General features: G+C 43.2%; 1 protein-coding gene across 1 annotated transcript in view; it reads left to right on the plus strand.

The window, feature by feature from the left end:
* The first annotated feature begins 8,025 nt into the window (after nucleotides 1-8,025).
* Nucleotides 8,026-15,267, plus strand: part of LURAP1L (leucine rich adaptor protein 1 like) — a 54,993-nt gene continuing 47,751 nt past the window's right edge. The window contains exons 1-2 of the mRNA XM_043566877.1: nucleotides 8,026-8,146; nucleotides 8,241-9,435. Coding sequence (XP_043422812.1) covers nucleotides 9,127-9,435 — 309 coding nt within the window. The 5' untranslated portion in view covers nucleotides 8,026-8,146; nucleotides 8,241-9,126. The remainder of the gene's footprint in view (nucleotides 8,147-8,240; nucleotides 9,436-15,267) is intronic.

Genomic DNA, 15,267 nt, shown 5'->3' on the forward strand with positions numbered 1-15,267 from the left:
AGGTCAGTGTGAAACTGTGGGTCGGGTCCCACAAAATCAGCTCTCACGCGTGGTGGGGTATAGGAAAGCCACAAAAGAGAGAAGGGGTTGAACAATTGTACTCTTGGCTGCCTTTTATCTTCTGGAATGGCAGCGTGAGTTGGGCTTTTTTTCCCCCCTGTGAATTTATCATGCCCTTGGCATTTGCCTCATCAGACTGGCAAGGACCAGTCTCACTGGCGGGAAGGTCATAAACCTTTCTGCCCAGCCCTGATCATTGCACAAGCTTTCATGCAGCACCCTTGCCTGACTGCTTTGTTCCCACATTTCCACTATGTTTTTTAGGACCATCGCCTTGTGACCAAAGAATTAACTTCTACTTCTTTTCAGATCTAGGCTCCACCAAGTGCCAGCTTCAATCTGAAATACCGGCCCCATGCTGGAAGGGAGTGATAATTCATATGAAATCAAGGGCAGAGAATGGGAACAGCCTTCTACAACATTCTAATGCCCCTTAATGATTTATTGTAAATGAATCTTCCATGAATGCATTTATCTTCTTTTTTTGCAACTGTATTTTATTGTTATCACTACCTCACTTGCACTTGAATTGCCCAAAAACATCAGAAGCAGTAACTCAGTGTTGGCCTTATCAAAACTATATGTTCAACAGTGAAAACCCTAAACAGTCCATCAATAGGTATGGAAACAACAAGGCTTTGGGGGTAAATTATAACTTGGGGCAATCCCAGCTTCCCTTCTTGAGGCCAGTGGAGAACATCAGGCAAGGGGCTTCACCTCTTGGAGCTTCAAATTAATCTTAATGTTACCAGGATTGGTAACATTTGTTTTTCGGGGCTGTTATAAGGAGTCCATCATACAATTATGTTTAAGACAGCTCTGCTGGTAGCCAGTGATTTTTCAGAGTTTCCCCTACTTTTTTATCACCGTGAGTTGTGCTGCTCTCATTTAAAAGTGCTTTCTATTTCAAAAGGGTTCTTGCTGATGCATCAAATGCATATAATAACCAGTAACTATCCCCCTTAATATTTGGAGAACATCATTATAGTATTTATCTTTTATATAAGGCGCACATACCCAATGTGTCTCATTATGGTCACAGAAGTATTCTCATTGAATCATACCTCCTTCTGAAGGAAAACCACATTCTCAGTATCTCTCTCTCTCATTCTCTCTCCAATGTAGCAATGCTAGTTAATAGCTTAAGAAGGCTAACTTTCAACTGTCTAGTAATGCTCTTAAGTTGTAGGGCTAAGATCCGCAATTCTAATATGGGGAGTTCTTGAGTTTTAACACCCAAATAATGTTAATTCGTGTGTCTCTTTACCTAGAATCTTGGCGATCTTTTTAAAATTAAAAAAATATGTATGTAAAAACTTGTATTCCTCATTCTCTTTCTCCCAAGACTACTGGAAGGCAGTTCTACCTTTCATTTATACTTGTAACACCAAGACTAAGGAGAAGCTAGATACCTAGATATGGGCGAGGAATAATGTATTCAGAAGGCATTGCCAGAATTGGGCATTGTTCATGAAGTCAGGGTATTCGAGTGGGTATTTTACACCATGTGCCACATCTGTGGGTTAAAACCCTTGTGGAAACTCACAATTCTCTCTAAACTTCTTAGATACCATCTTCTCTGTGAATGTTCAACATTGCTTTACTCTACCCTCACTGGGCTTCTTGTTCAATGTGCTTGCTTTCCATGCTGTGTAAAAACCAATTCTTTGGGGCGCCATGGTGGCTCAGTCGGTTAGGCAGCCGACTTCGGCTCAGGTCATGATCTTGCGGTCCGTGAGTTCGAGCCCCGCGTCGGGCTCTGTGCTGACAGCTCAGAGCCTGGAGCCTGTTTCAGATTCTGTGTCTCCCTCTCTCTGACCCTCCCCCGTTCATGCTTTGTCTCTCTCTGCCTCAAAAATAAATAAAACGTTAAAAAAATTTAAAAAATTTTTTTTTCAAATGATATCTGTGGAGTCATTTTCAAAGCAAATTCGTAAGATTACCTCTAAACTAAGACCTAGAAACAGCATTCTTTTTTTTTTTTTGGCCTTTCATGTTTGTCTTAAATTTATACTATATATTGTAAGAGCCACCTCAAATTCAATGTCAGATATCATTAAGATATTTGGTAAAAGATGTCAAATGTTGATTATAGGAATTATGCCTGTGACTATGACACTGTATTGCAGGATAAGGGTGTTCCTGATCAAAGTTTTCTAGCCTATAAAAGCATATTAAAAATATCTAACAGCTATTATTATCTAACTCACAGGTGATGATTAATAAAGGAGTAAACTAGACTATCATTTAAAAAATATATTTATTTATTTTTGAGAGACAACACAAGCAGGAGAAGGACAAAGAGAGAGAAGGGGGACACGGAATCTGAAACAAGCTCCAGACTTTGAGCTGTCCACCCAGGGCCCTACGCAAGGCTAGAACCCATGAACCATAAGATCATGACCTGAGCCGAAGTTGGATGCTTAACTGACTGAATCACCCAGGCACCCCTAGACTATCATTTTTAATATTTGTTGCCTGATGGAGGCAAAGTCTGTTGTCTGTTTCTTCCCTATGGGTTTCACTGTGGATTCCAGTTCTTTCTTATTATTCATGGTCTCATGTCTGAGATGAACCCCCAAGATCAAACGCCATTCCACAGTGTTATGGGTTGAAATATGACCCCCCCCAAAAAAGATATGCTGAAATCCTAACTCAATGCTACCTCAGAATGTGACTTTATGTGGGAATAAGTTTCTTGTAGTTTTATTTCTATTTATTTATTTATTTATTATTTTTTTTAGAGAGAGAGGACACAAATGCGGGATAGACGCAGAGAGAGAGAGAGAGAGAGAGAGAGGAGCCTAAGCAGGCTCTAGGCTCAGCGTGGAGTCCGACACGGGCCTTGATCCCACGACCCTGAGATCATGACCTGACCCAAAATCAAGGGCCAGACACTCAACCAACTGAGTCAGCCAGATGCCCCAAGGTTCTTGTAGTTTTAATTTGCTAAGTTAAAATATACTGGAGCAGGGCGGGCCCTTAACCTGATATGACTAGTGTCCTTAGAAGAAGAGAAAAATTTGGACTCAGACACAGAGAGAAGACAGCCATGTGATGTTGGAGGAAGAGTCTGGAACTATGTTGCCACATGCCAATACTTGGACAACAAAAGCCGGAAGAGGTGAGGCAGGACCATTCCCTAAGGCTTTAGAGAGAACAAGGCCTTGTCCACATCTTGATTTTGGACTTCTCGTCTCCAGAACTGCAAGACAGTACATTTCTGTTGTGTTAAGCCACTCAGTTTATGGTGTTTGGTTACGGCAGCCTCCTAGGAGATGGCCACACACAGTTTTATGAATTTCCGAATCATCCTGCTTTTGACTTTGGTACACATTTCCCCAATTATCACTTTGCCCAACCTTCAACCCACAAACTGCACTGCTTTTTTCTGACTTTGAATCTATTTCCTTTCTTAACTGTAATTAATGATCATCCTCCAATATTTTATGAACCGGAGGTGTACTGGGAGCACCTTTCAGGAGCAGATTGTTAAATTGGGGGGCATTTTGCAAGTGGATTGCTAGACTTAGCCATTATTTCAAAAATTACACTGTGTAAGCTTTAAGTTAGGTAACTTATGCTAAAGCAAAGGGGATAAGTAATCAAAATGCATCTCTTCCTAATTATTTGACTGCATTTTACTACCATCTATGCTCTTGGGGCTATTTATGTCTCATGCATCTGTATGGTAGAAATCCTATTATAATGCTGTGCTGGGACCCATCTTTTCTCAACTCACACTGGAAGCTTGAAATCAGCCATACTGGGAGTACTTACACCAGGAGAACTATCGAAAGCTACAAATCGGTTATTTTTACATTTTCAGAGAGCTAGGTATAAACATTTACCAGCACGCCTTTGAAACAACCCACAAGTCCACTCTAGAAGCCAACCTGGATGGCTACGGAGGAACTGACCAAGGCTCGCTTCACCGAAGAGATCACTCTTCTGGGCCCTGCTTGGCACCTTTCAGTAGGAATTCAGAAAAGCATGGAAAGAAAGTAAAAGCAAATAAAGGGCTCCATTACAAATAATGAAGGCAGAGAGATTTGACAGGGATTGTCGAGAGGGGATAAGGCAGACTTAGATGCTGGTGACCTACTTTTAGTAGTGTCTCCTAAATCTCCAGGGAAGTGTTTAGCTGTGATTATAAATATTAATTAGATTCCAATCAGAGTACTATTTAAAGGATCTGTGCTCCTGAGGGAGAGACATTTTAGATAGGCAGATAGATAGACAGATAGATAGGGCAATATACACGGCATAAGATGTGTAAGCTGCTCAGGGTGCTAATAAACTAGATGATTCTACTTAGTAAAACAGACCCAACCCAGCTACAAAATTATAGGTGAATTAAATCGCCATAAACAGGCAGGGTAAAGTCTTCATAGCTTTACCAGATATCTAATTCCATTGTGTGTGGATAGGCTCAACATTCTTTAGTTTCGCGATGACATCTTCCTTGTTAAGCAGTTCATCGGCCGAACAAAAACATTTATAGGAACAGCAGCTCTCCACATTTAACGCAGAAATTCAAAGAATCTGTTACCCATGAAATAGCTACTTCCTAAAATTCTTAAGCGTAATTTGAGGCTGTTAGCTGGAGCTATTATCCTGCACTGTGGGAAGTGGAGTCTCAGGTTAGAGACTGTGCCCCAGCGCTTGAACTCTCTGCCAGCAAGAGTTGGGAAAGCTGCAAACTTTCAATCGGTGCCAGAGAGAAGGTGAGAGGCCTTTTTTTTTTTTTTTTTTTTCTTTTAACCACAATGCCAGCAGCAGATTAAGGAGTGGCATTACTCACACCACGCAAGGGCTGGCTGAGTCTACTTGGGCTGAAAGTAGTGCGTCCCCCTACCAGGAAGCCTTCTCAGTGTGCATCACATCACTCTGCTTCTGTGACTGAGGCATTCTTTGAGAACCTGTCATCTGGGTCCAACAGTGTTCCTATTTAATTAGCCACTAAGTTTCTTTTTGTTTTGGTTGGCTTTGTTTTGTTCTGTTTGCAATGACAAACAAGAGGCTCCCTTTCCTTTTCAATGAGCACAATCCAACTAGGAAGGAAAGTCTCTTCTCCTCCATAGTTTAATCCTCATTCTCAGATTTCCTAGGCATTCTAAATAGAAAAAGAGAAAAAGAAAAAGGCCAATCCAGGTCACTTTTATGGCAGTCAGAAAAAGAAGCATGAAAATCTAAAAAGTTAGATCACAAATAGGATGAGAACTATTTTTATAATTTTACTTTTCAGTAGATCAGACTCAGGGAACCAGGCGCTGGTTGGAGATAGACAGGAAAGAGCAGGGAGGGTATGCTGTTACGAGTGACAGCTGGGGAAATAGGAAAAGGTTATCCAGAGAGGTTCCCCCCCCCCCATTTCTCTCTGTTCTTCCTCTTATTCGTGATGACCTCACTCCCAGTCCAGATTCCCATCTTAGACCCACCACTGCCAATTCTCAACAGCTGATTCCCCAGATCAAGATGTGCAATGAATCCACGGGGCTAACATACAAGGTTACCAAGTGGTTCAATGTCTCATGCTTTTTTTTTTTTTTTTTTAACGATAGGAGAATCTTGCAAACAAAAAAAATTCTCAAGACCCAAAGGTTTTGTTTGTATGTTTTGTTTTGTTTTGTTTCTAAAGACCTTTTTTTTTTTTTTGTACTTTTTGGGTAAGGAATGTCCTCATACCAGACCACATAAAAGTTAACACAACCTGTAAGAAGCCTAGTAAGGGTCCTGGGATTCTAATATGTTTTGAAAATTAGCATTTTGGCATCCAGAATGTGTCTATTTTATTTTATTTTTTTACTTTTTAAAGTATTTGTTTGTTTTGGGGAGGGAGTGCATGTACTCGCTTGGGGGATTGGTGGGGGGCGCAGAGAGAGAGGGAGACAGAGAATCCCAAGCAGGTTCCACGCTGTCAGTGCAGAGCCTGGGGGCACAGGGCTCAAACTCACAAAGGGTGAATTCATGACCGGAGTGGAAATCAAGAGTCTGAAGCTTAACAGACTGAACCACCCAGGCGCCCCCAGAATGTCTCTATTTTAAACTAAAATGTTATCAACCATTAAACTGAGAAAGCTGGAAAGGCTCAACATAATTAAGCTTTTCTTAAAATTTTTACCTTTGTTGTATATTCCACTAGCACAAAGTATCACTTTACATACAGGTTTTTTTCTTAACGAGGCCAGATTTATTTTGTAAACAAGAACCAAAAAGGAGGGTGACTATAGAGAGACATTTCACGTTTCGTAAACTATAGGAAACATTTATGTTTCATAAATTACAAGAAAAGTATTGCATGCCTTTGTGAGTTCTCAGACTCTGGTCCTTCTTTGCCTTGGAGGGTTTTCATCTAGCTGTAAACTGGACCTACCGTCTTTCATATTTTATCAGACCTTACCAAACTTTCAATTCTAGTTTCCTCCAGTATGGCAGTAACGTTCCAAATTAGTGTTTTCATTTCTTCTCCCACCCTCCGGTGGTACAGCTGCTGAGAACAAAAGGCTGACTACCCAGATCCTTAAGGGCATGCTAGGTTATCTTCTATCTAAAGAAGTCATACAAGCTGAAGCTGGACATATACAGGGCTTATTTTTGCTTTCAGAGAAGGTTTCTCTGCAGACATTCAAAATGAAAACATACATACATACGTACGTACGTACATACATACACACAAGTTTTCTATTTCTGAGTTATCAACCTCAGTATCAAATACCAGTTTTACTGTCCGTGACTCACAGCAAAGGAGGCGTTTGTTTTTTGCACAGTTACACTGATAATTTGACAATACACTTTTTTTTATAAATTTTTTTTTCAACATTTATTTATTTTTGGGACAGAGAGAGACAGAGCATGAACGGGGGAGGGGCAGAGAGAGAGGGAGACACAGGATCAGAAACAGGCTCCAGGCTCCGAGCCATCAGCCCTGAGCCTGACGCGGGGCTTGAACTCACGGACCGCGAGATCGTGACCTGGCTGAAGTCGGACGCTTAACCGACTGCGCCACCCAGGCGTCCCGACAATACACTTTTTAATTGACCAAGTACAAGCTAAACTATTGCGTTTGTAAAGCTATTCCTCTGGGCCCACCCTGTGCTGAACTTTGTGAGGGTGTGAAAACAACAACAGCAGCAACAACAAGGCACAAACTGCTCTTGAGGGAAGTGCAAACCTTCCTGGATTGTATGTCCATCCCAGTGCGGTTCTTATCTGATGAGTTTGTGGTTTTCCAAATTCAGGGCAAAGCACGTTGTTTTATCAGTGAGTGGAGATTTAGCATTGTTCTCCTTTGATTCCGTGAATGGTTGTTCCAACTTTAAAATGGGCCACTAAATTTACAACTGTTTTCTTCATTCATTTTAAGAGTGAGAACTAACACACCAATTTCTGGCATGCTGATAAGAGAACTTTAGCAATTTTCACCCTGGCGTGAAATATTTCATTCTGAAGGCCTGTGTTGTCTGTCCTTATCACTCCTAGATGAGGCTCTACAAAAGAACAAACTCTGAGATGGGATCTGCCTTCGTGCCAAGTATAAAACCCGAGCGATGTTTGGGAATGGAGCCCACGAAGGACCAAGAACACAAGTAATTATTTGTCCCCCCGAATAGAGGAGCCCATATTTTCAAATATTCCAAAGGAACCCCCAAATCAGCCTACTGAATTGGAAAGAGTATCCTCTAATTGAAGATCATTCACACAAACTCGATATTGAGTCCAACCTATAATCCACATAGCCCATGGCAATTTACTGGGTAGTATCTTGTAAATAGATTATACGCTTTGGGTATCTTCTGAGTAGTTGAAAAATATAGCTAAATTATCAAACACAACGTTTCACTAGCTCTGTTCAGTACTTTTTCTCTCGCCGATTAAAATGTCTCAGCAACTTCAGCCTTTTAAAATCCACCCCTACCTCCGCACTCATCTAAATTATTCTGGCTATGTAAGTCTTCACTTCCGGCAGTGAAATACTGTAACATTTGCTAAGGTAATTCACTTTGGCCGGGCATTCTCACTGAACTTATGGTGAAACAGTTTCACTTTTTACTAGCGTACAAGTAGAAAAGGCTTCTTTCTAAAGGTAGACTTTTGCTGTATGGGAAGATCAGGGGCGGGGAAGGACGGTGCATTTCAACTCATTCTTCTCCCTCCGACCTCTGTTAACTGTTTTAAAGGTTCTGGCTACCAGGAGACCTAACGCCCCTATGAGGTACTTCGACCTAAAGCAGTTCGCTGAAACTCCTACTAACAGCAGGGCTGGGAACATTTCTATTGCTCTTCTTGCCTGGGATATACGGTACAAGGGTTGGCCGTGGTTTGGTCCACCTGCCAGCGGAGTTTAAAGTTTCCAAGGCTCAGAAGAACACAATGACTGGGACCAAACTGCCTAAATGAGAAGAAGGGAATTTCTGCTGCAAGGAGAAAGCCGTTAAACTCCCGCTAAGCTAACCACCTCTTTCACGCGGCCATGCACACGACCGACCTCCTCTTTCACTGACCAGGGATTATTTCTGCCAATCCAGGATATTCCGAAAGCTTGGAGACATATGGCTGGAAAATGAAACGACCCCGGAGTGTGGCCACATCTTACTTTGTGTCGCGTGGTACCAGATGGGCAATCAGTGAATGAGGCAGAGATGTGAACGGACAGTTTTATCATGTGAATTTTCCCCCCATAACGCCAAAAACCAGACTTCGTTTTCCCTCTCACTTCTTTGGGCTTATAATACTCGGATTTTCTCCTCTCTGCAATATCAATTGACTCAACTTTGCAGTGGGGTGGCCAAAAGGGAAGAGGATGAAGCGATCTCTAAAATCTCAGTAAGTGTCGGGGGAGCCACGGCACCCGGGAAACTGCGGCTGCGACCCGCCTCGTCCTGTGCGGATTTCAGGGTTGGTCACAGCGCAAGCGGTTATGGAGCGGACGGTGCACTCCATCCGCCGCCGAGGATAGAGACCCGGGCGCCGGGAGGGGTCGGTTCATTTCGCCGCAGCCTCGGAAGCCGCGGCCGCCTCTCCTCCGCTGCGTTTCATTACCATTATCCTCGTTCTTGAAAAGTCATGGAAGACGGCCCGCTGCCAGACCTCAGAGACATCGAGCTGAAGCTAGGGCGCAAAGTACCCGAGAGCCTAGTGCGCTCGCTCCGTGGGGAGGAGCCGGTTCCCCTGGAAAGGGACGGGGACCCCTGCGGGGGGAGCGGCGGCGGCGGCGGCGGCTGCAGTAGCAGCAGCAGCAGCAGCAGCTGCAGCCTCCCCCCCTCCCTGTCGTCGTCCTCCTCGTCCTCTCCAACCTCTGGCTCCCCACGTCGTAGCCACTGCAGCGCCCTGGAGAGGCTGGAAACCAAGCTGCACTTCCTCAGGCGAGAGATGGTGAGTGCGGCGCGCCAGCTGTGGGAATGAGGGCCCCGCCGGAAGGTGGGGCGATCGGAGGAGGGGGGGGGCGCGGGATAGGGCGGCGGACTCTGCAGAGCTGAGTGCAGGGCGCCTGGGCAATCCGGAGGGCAGAGGAGCGCGCGGGGGGCGCGCGTCTGGAGGCTTGTTTACCCCGGACTTTGATCGGCCAGGGTTTGCTAAGACGGCAGAGCCTGCTTTGCTCTGTGTACTCTGTGACAGCGCCGACTCCGTGCTGCAGACCCTGACCGCGTAGCTGCCGGTCCGCGGCCTCCCGGGCACCCTGCCCGCCGAGGGTTTGCAGTTACTAAGCCAGTCTGGGGGCTGCTGCGTGCCTTCAGACTGTCGGTTCGAAAGGTGGCTCCATCCTTTGCACCCACAGCTAAAAGGACTTCCTGGTTTGCCGAGAGGCGGCGAGGCAGGGTCTCCGCCGGCGCTCCTTCCTGGCTCACTCTTGCACCCACTACCGCCCCCGCCCAGTGGTGCGGCAGCCGCAGCTGTTCCAAGGCCACCGTTCAGCTGATTCTCCACAGCTGGCTCTGAAAACAATGGCCCACTCGTCCTTGATGTCCTTAGGAATAGCTTGTTTCACTGTTTTGATCCTAGGGAGCAGGTGATCCCCAGGCCCAGGGATTTGCTAACGACCACTTCCTGCCCTCTCCCCCTACTCCCACCCCCCACCCCCCACCCCCAGTCCTCAATCTGCAATTGTTTTCTGTGATGCTTGCAAACATTACCTTAAGAGTAAGACAATGAGACTAGTACAGGGTCTGAAAATACTTGTCATTCCGGATGTTCTTAAACGGACAAACTTTAGTGGCCCTGAGCTCTGGGGCCAGACACTTGGCCTCTGTGAACCTCAGTTTATTTATCCAGTGAACTGGTTGGAGGACATAATTCCTTCCTAAATCGTTTGAAGAAAGTGACAAAGCAACAGCATTTTCTACCAGCTTGGAGCGGAGGGAAGTTGGCACAGTGGTCGCAGTCAACCAGGAGGATGGGAAGGATTTTCCACCTAAAGGACCCTGTCTCCTAGGGCTTTGCATTAAAAAGTAACCAGAGGTGTTTCCCCTGGTTCCTCTCTTTCTGCATTTGGAACACTCAAGAGGTAATAAATTCCACAGCATAAAGTAATCTTGGCGAATATATAAGGGTAAAAAGCCAGTCTTCAGAGATGATGATGTCCTGTGTTCAGAATTTTCACACCGTGTTCGCTACATAAAGGTCCTAGGATATATACTCTAAAAACCTATCTTAAGATCTTTAAAGTTGGTCTACCTAATAACTGTAGTTTTATGTTCTATTTTCTTCCTACTTGGAGTGTTCAGATGTTGAAAGCAAATTACACACACACACACACACACACACACACACAAACACACACCTATACATGTATAGGCATATATATTCATGCATCATGTATATTGCAAATTATTATTCTGTTCATGTTTCACTGTCTAACACACAGGTTATATATCTTACTTCTTTAAAAAGTACTAAGCATTTACTGTGGGTTAAATGGGTGCTGAAAATACAAGAGCTTGTCTACTTAGGGCTCTCAAATCTCTTGCACTCATTTGCCATTTATTATTTGTAGTAAATTAAGCCAAGTGTGTTGAAGAACTCCAGGGGGGGCGGGGATCTGGTCATTTTCAACCAAGGACACTTTCTGGACTTATCTGTTGTTCTTAATGAAAATACCACAAGTGCAGTAAAACTGTGTTTTCCCCAAGCCAGAACTTGCTGTGTATGATCAGCGTGTATTAATAAATACATTTTTCAAAAGCAAACAGAAACCACAATGCTCTCAGCAGCAGATTGCTACATTGAGTATTTGTTATATTTTCTATGTTTAACATCAGGATCCACAGAATTTACGCCAGACAGATGTTCTGTGTTCAGATTTGTGCTCCACAAGGAAAATAACATTAGCCTTGGGAGTTTAGAGAAAAGACTGGGACAGGTATATTCCCCTGCCAGTGAGACCCTTTTCCCCCATTTTACATAACTCTTTTGGGTGGTAAAAACCCCAGCTTCGGCATATCTGGGAAGCAACAGATTTGTTTTTTTGTGTCAACTTGGCAGGTTTGTTATAAACACTGAGCAGGTGTTCTGCTGTTCTGCCTGTCTCCTCCCCACATCCCCATGTGGAGAAGTTAGGGACAGAGCGGACTGTGACTTCTTAATTGTGATTTCTTATGTGCTTTTCTGCCCTATACTATGTGCACTGAGTTAACCTCCGTGGTATTAAGCGTGACCCCACATTTCATGTTTATTACTTTTAGTTCACACATTGTTCTTCTGGATTGTCTGGAATTACCAGGCGTTGGGCCTGCCCTTGGAACTCTCTCCCTAAGAAACACCTGAGCCATGCCCAAACCTTTCTAGAGACTTCCAGGAGTTAAGCCTCCCTCCTTTTCCTGTTAGATGGATGTGTATACCATTGACACAATATAGCATAGACTTGAAGGGGGGTAGTCTGAACACAAAGTTCTTTACATACACATGGTTTTATGTAGCTTTTCTCACCTTTTATGCTTTCATGGATCATTTCCTTCTCTCTTATTTGAGACAGATTTTCCCAGTATGTGAAGTATTTTTATTTTGAATTTAGAGATCAGGAAATTTAACAGTACAATAAACAAACACAGAGATATACCTCGGAAATTTATAACGAGATGGGAAAGAGATGTCAGGCCTCTTGTACAAAGTCTGCCCAGTATGTGTTCACTACTTTTCTGTTCAGAGCGTTTTATTTATTTATTTATTTATTTATTTTTTAATTTTTTTTTTCAACATTTATTTATTTTTTGGGACAGAGAGAGACAGAGCATGAACGGGGGAGGGGCAGAGAGAGAGGGAGACACAGAATCGGAAACAGGCTCCAGGCTCCGAGCAATCAGCCCAGAGCCTGACGCGGGGCTCGAACTCACGGACCACGAGATCGTGACCTGGCTGAAGTCGGAGGCTTAACCGACTGAGCCACCCAGGTGCCCCGATATTTTATTTTTAATGTTTATGTATTTGTTTTCAGAGAAAGAAAAAGTGTTTTTCCAATATATGTAAATAATCTCTGTCAAAACCTGTGTTGCCACATTCTGGTTCCAGTCAGTTCTGGGTTATGTCAAGACTGCTACTCGTCACATGATACAATGCCATCATGAAAACTGCTATGGAAATACTATGTTCTAATTTCTATATTTTTGGGGTTTGTTTGCATAACAGCTGTGTAATACAGCAAAGAGAATAAACAATCTCAAGCTACTTATCCTTTCTTGTTATTAAAACCTTCAAGTACCCCACCAAGTTCCTCAAATCTTGCTTTAATAAAGTTTCGAGGCAATACCCAGGACTAGACACAAACACACGTATACTCAGACAAATGCGTACATGATTATTAGCAGAACATAAATCAAAATGTCAAAGATTTTAAGAGTGGTAGACTTATATTTGGTTTTTGATACTTTCTCTCATGGATCTTTTCTAATTCCCCCCCACCCCCACCCCTGTTCAATGGCTTGCTGACTTTGTAATAAACAGTTATCTTATATTCTCTCGAAAAAAAATTCATTAAATTAACTTCGCAGTTGCTTTGGATATGCTTCAGAGTAGGCTAGGAGATTTCTTGTTCCATACATGTTGATCTATAGATCACTTGCTCTATAATTTAGTCATCTTTCATAACTTCACAGTTTCAACAATATTTTTCCTATTTTATCACTTAGCTATTTTTTAAAGTTAGGCAAAAGTTTAAGCAAAAACCCTTATGTATGTAATTGAGAATCTGTACAGTGGAAGGCTCCTTCCTGGATGAGGTCACAAGATAGTGGAAAAGATAAAATGGGAGTATCATTTGGCCAGAGAAAGATCGCAAACTACCATGTCAGCAGGTGCCCGATGCCATAGCAGAGATCAGGCTATCAGGTAAAGTGAGGAGATTTCTGACTGCGCCCCGGGCAAGGAATTGAAATTGCGGATAATGATACGAAGTAAGGGGCTTAATATTAGGGACAAAGACATCAAGGAGATGAGGAAATCTGATTCCTAACAGTGGCTTCTTCTGCGACTATGCACATGGAGTGTCATTATACTTACCTAAACCTGGCAAACAAATCTTGTTGAAACGTGTTTCCTTACACAGTGGCTCGGAAATTGACAGAAGTGAACACAAAGGCACGCGTGTCATTCTGCTAGAAACACATAGACACAATTTAGAGAATTTATACCTACCCTGAAAACAGTGACATTTCCAAAACCTGATGGAGCCCCGCCCTGTACCTAGGAATGTATGTTGAATTACTGGCACATACTTGAAGAACACTTTCTGACCAAAGAGAATTCCTTTCCATTGCATTCAAGTTGCACAACCATACTGCCCTGATACCGTGAGAGACCACAAATATTGTGAGATTTTTTTTTAAGACGTATTATGTTCATTTCCATGACAGCACAAAACCCATATATTTAGCTTTCCATTTTGTAGTTAATAAGTCACAATTAAAAGAATTTGTCACTTTTTTTTTAACGTTTACTTATTTTTGAGAGACAGAGTCTGAGCGGGGGAGGGGCAGAGAGACAGAGAGAGAGAGGGAGACACAGAACCTGAAGCAGGCTCCAGGCTCTGAGCTGTCAGCACAGAGGCAGATGCAGGGCTTGATCTCATGAAACATGAGATCGTGACCTGAGTCGAACTCAGATGCTTAACCGGCTGAGCCACCCAGGCGCCGGATTTCTGGTTTTTTAAATACTGCTTCTGAAATGGCGATTTATGGCTGGAGTCTCTGGAGTCCCTGAGTACTTGTTACATTCTTGTGGTGTTTTTTTTTGTTTTTTTTTTTTTTTTCTTTGAAGGATGTTCCTTTTATTTTTCTTTAAATGTTATTCTTCACTACTCAAGTGGTAGGCTTCTGGTTTGGTGGAATCTTCATGGGTTTGGACCTAGACAAGCTGGGATTCTGGCCAAGTCTAGAGCAAGTCGAGATACAAACCAGGAGAGCCCAGACGGCTGCCAAGGCCCTGTACCCTCTCCCTCTGGAGACTCTTAGCCCATCTTCCCAGACGGAAGGCCTGTCTAGCCCTCAGTGGCTCTCTTTCTGGTTTTGGCTTTCTGCGTGGCATTGAGAAAGTTATATAACCACTCAAGGATTCCGCTTTCTTGTTAACATAGGGAAAAAAAAATCTCTATGTAGGCAGTGTAAGAATTCAATGAACTAATACAAGAAAGTCAACAATTACATAGGCATTCAAAACAGTAAGGACGATGGCAGTAAGAGGTAGTATGTCAATGACACGGCTGCTCTGTTGATCTTCTACAAGTAGCTGCAGATGGGCAGTGTGGTTTGGGGACTGATTAAAGTTTAAGCATCTCCTCTGCTTGACTATCACAGCACCTCCCGCGTCACACGTTCCAAGGAGACACTATATTTCTATCTAGAAGTGAAAAAGGAATACGAGAGGCCTTTCCCTAGCTTCAGTCCGACTGAAATGTCGATTTTGATTTCAGACTCAACGTTTATGAAGCACATGCTATGAACTAAGCCCTCTGCAGTGTATGGGTAGCCTAGGCTAAGGAACTGTAAGAACCTAATTTTGGGGTGAGCCTAGGAAGTCTGAGAACAGAGACTAGTATTTGGTTCGTTGACAACAAAAGCTTTCTAATGGGCAAAGCACCATGCATTTTATATGTATCATCCCAGTGAAACCTTATAATAATCTTAACTAAATATAATTTTCATATCTACGTTGTAGGTAAAGCGTTGCAGATAATTGTCAATGCTCAAGACCGCCTACACAGTAAAGAGACGAGCTAGG

The sequence above is a fragment of the Prionailurus bengalensis genome, chromosome D4 (genome assembly GCF_016509475.1).
Source record: "Prionailurus bengalensis isolate Pbe53 chromosome D4, Fcat_Pben_1.1_paternal_pri, whole genome shotgun sequence".
Lineage (NCBI taxonomy): Eukaryota > Metazoa > Chordata > Mammalia > Carnivora > Felidae > Prionailurus > Prionailurus bengalensis.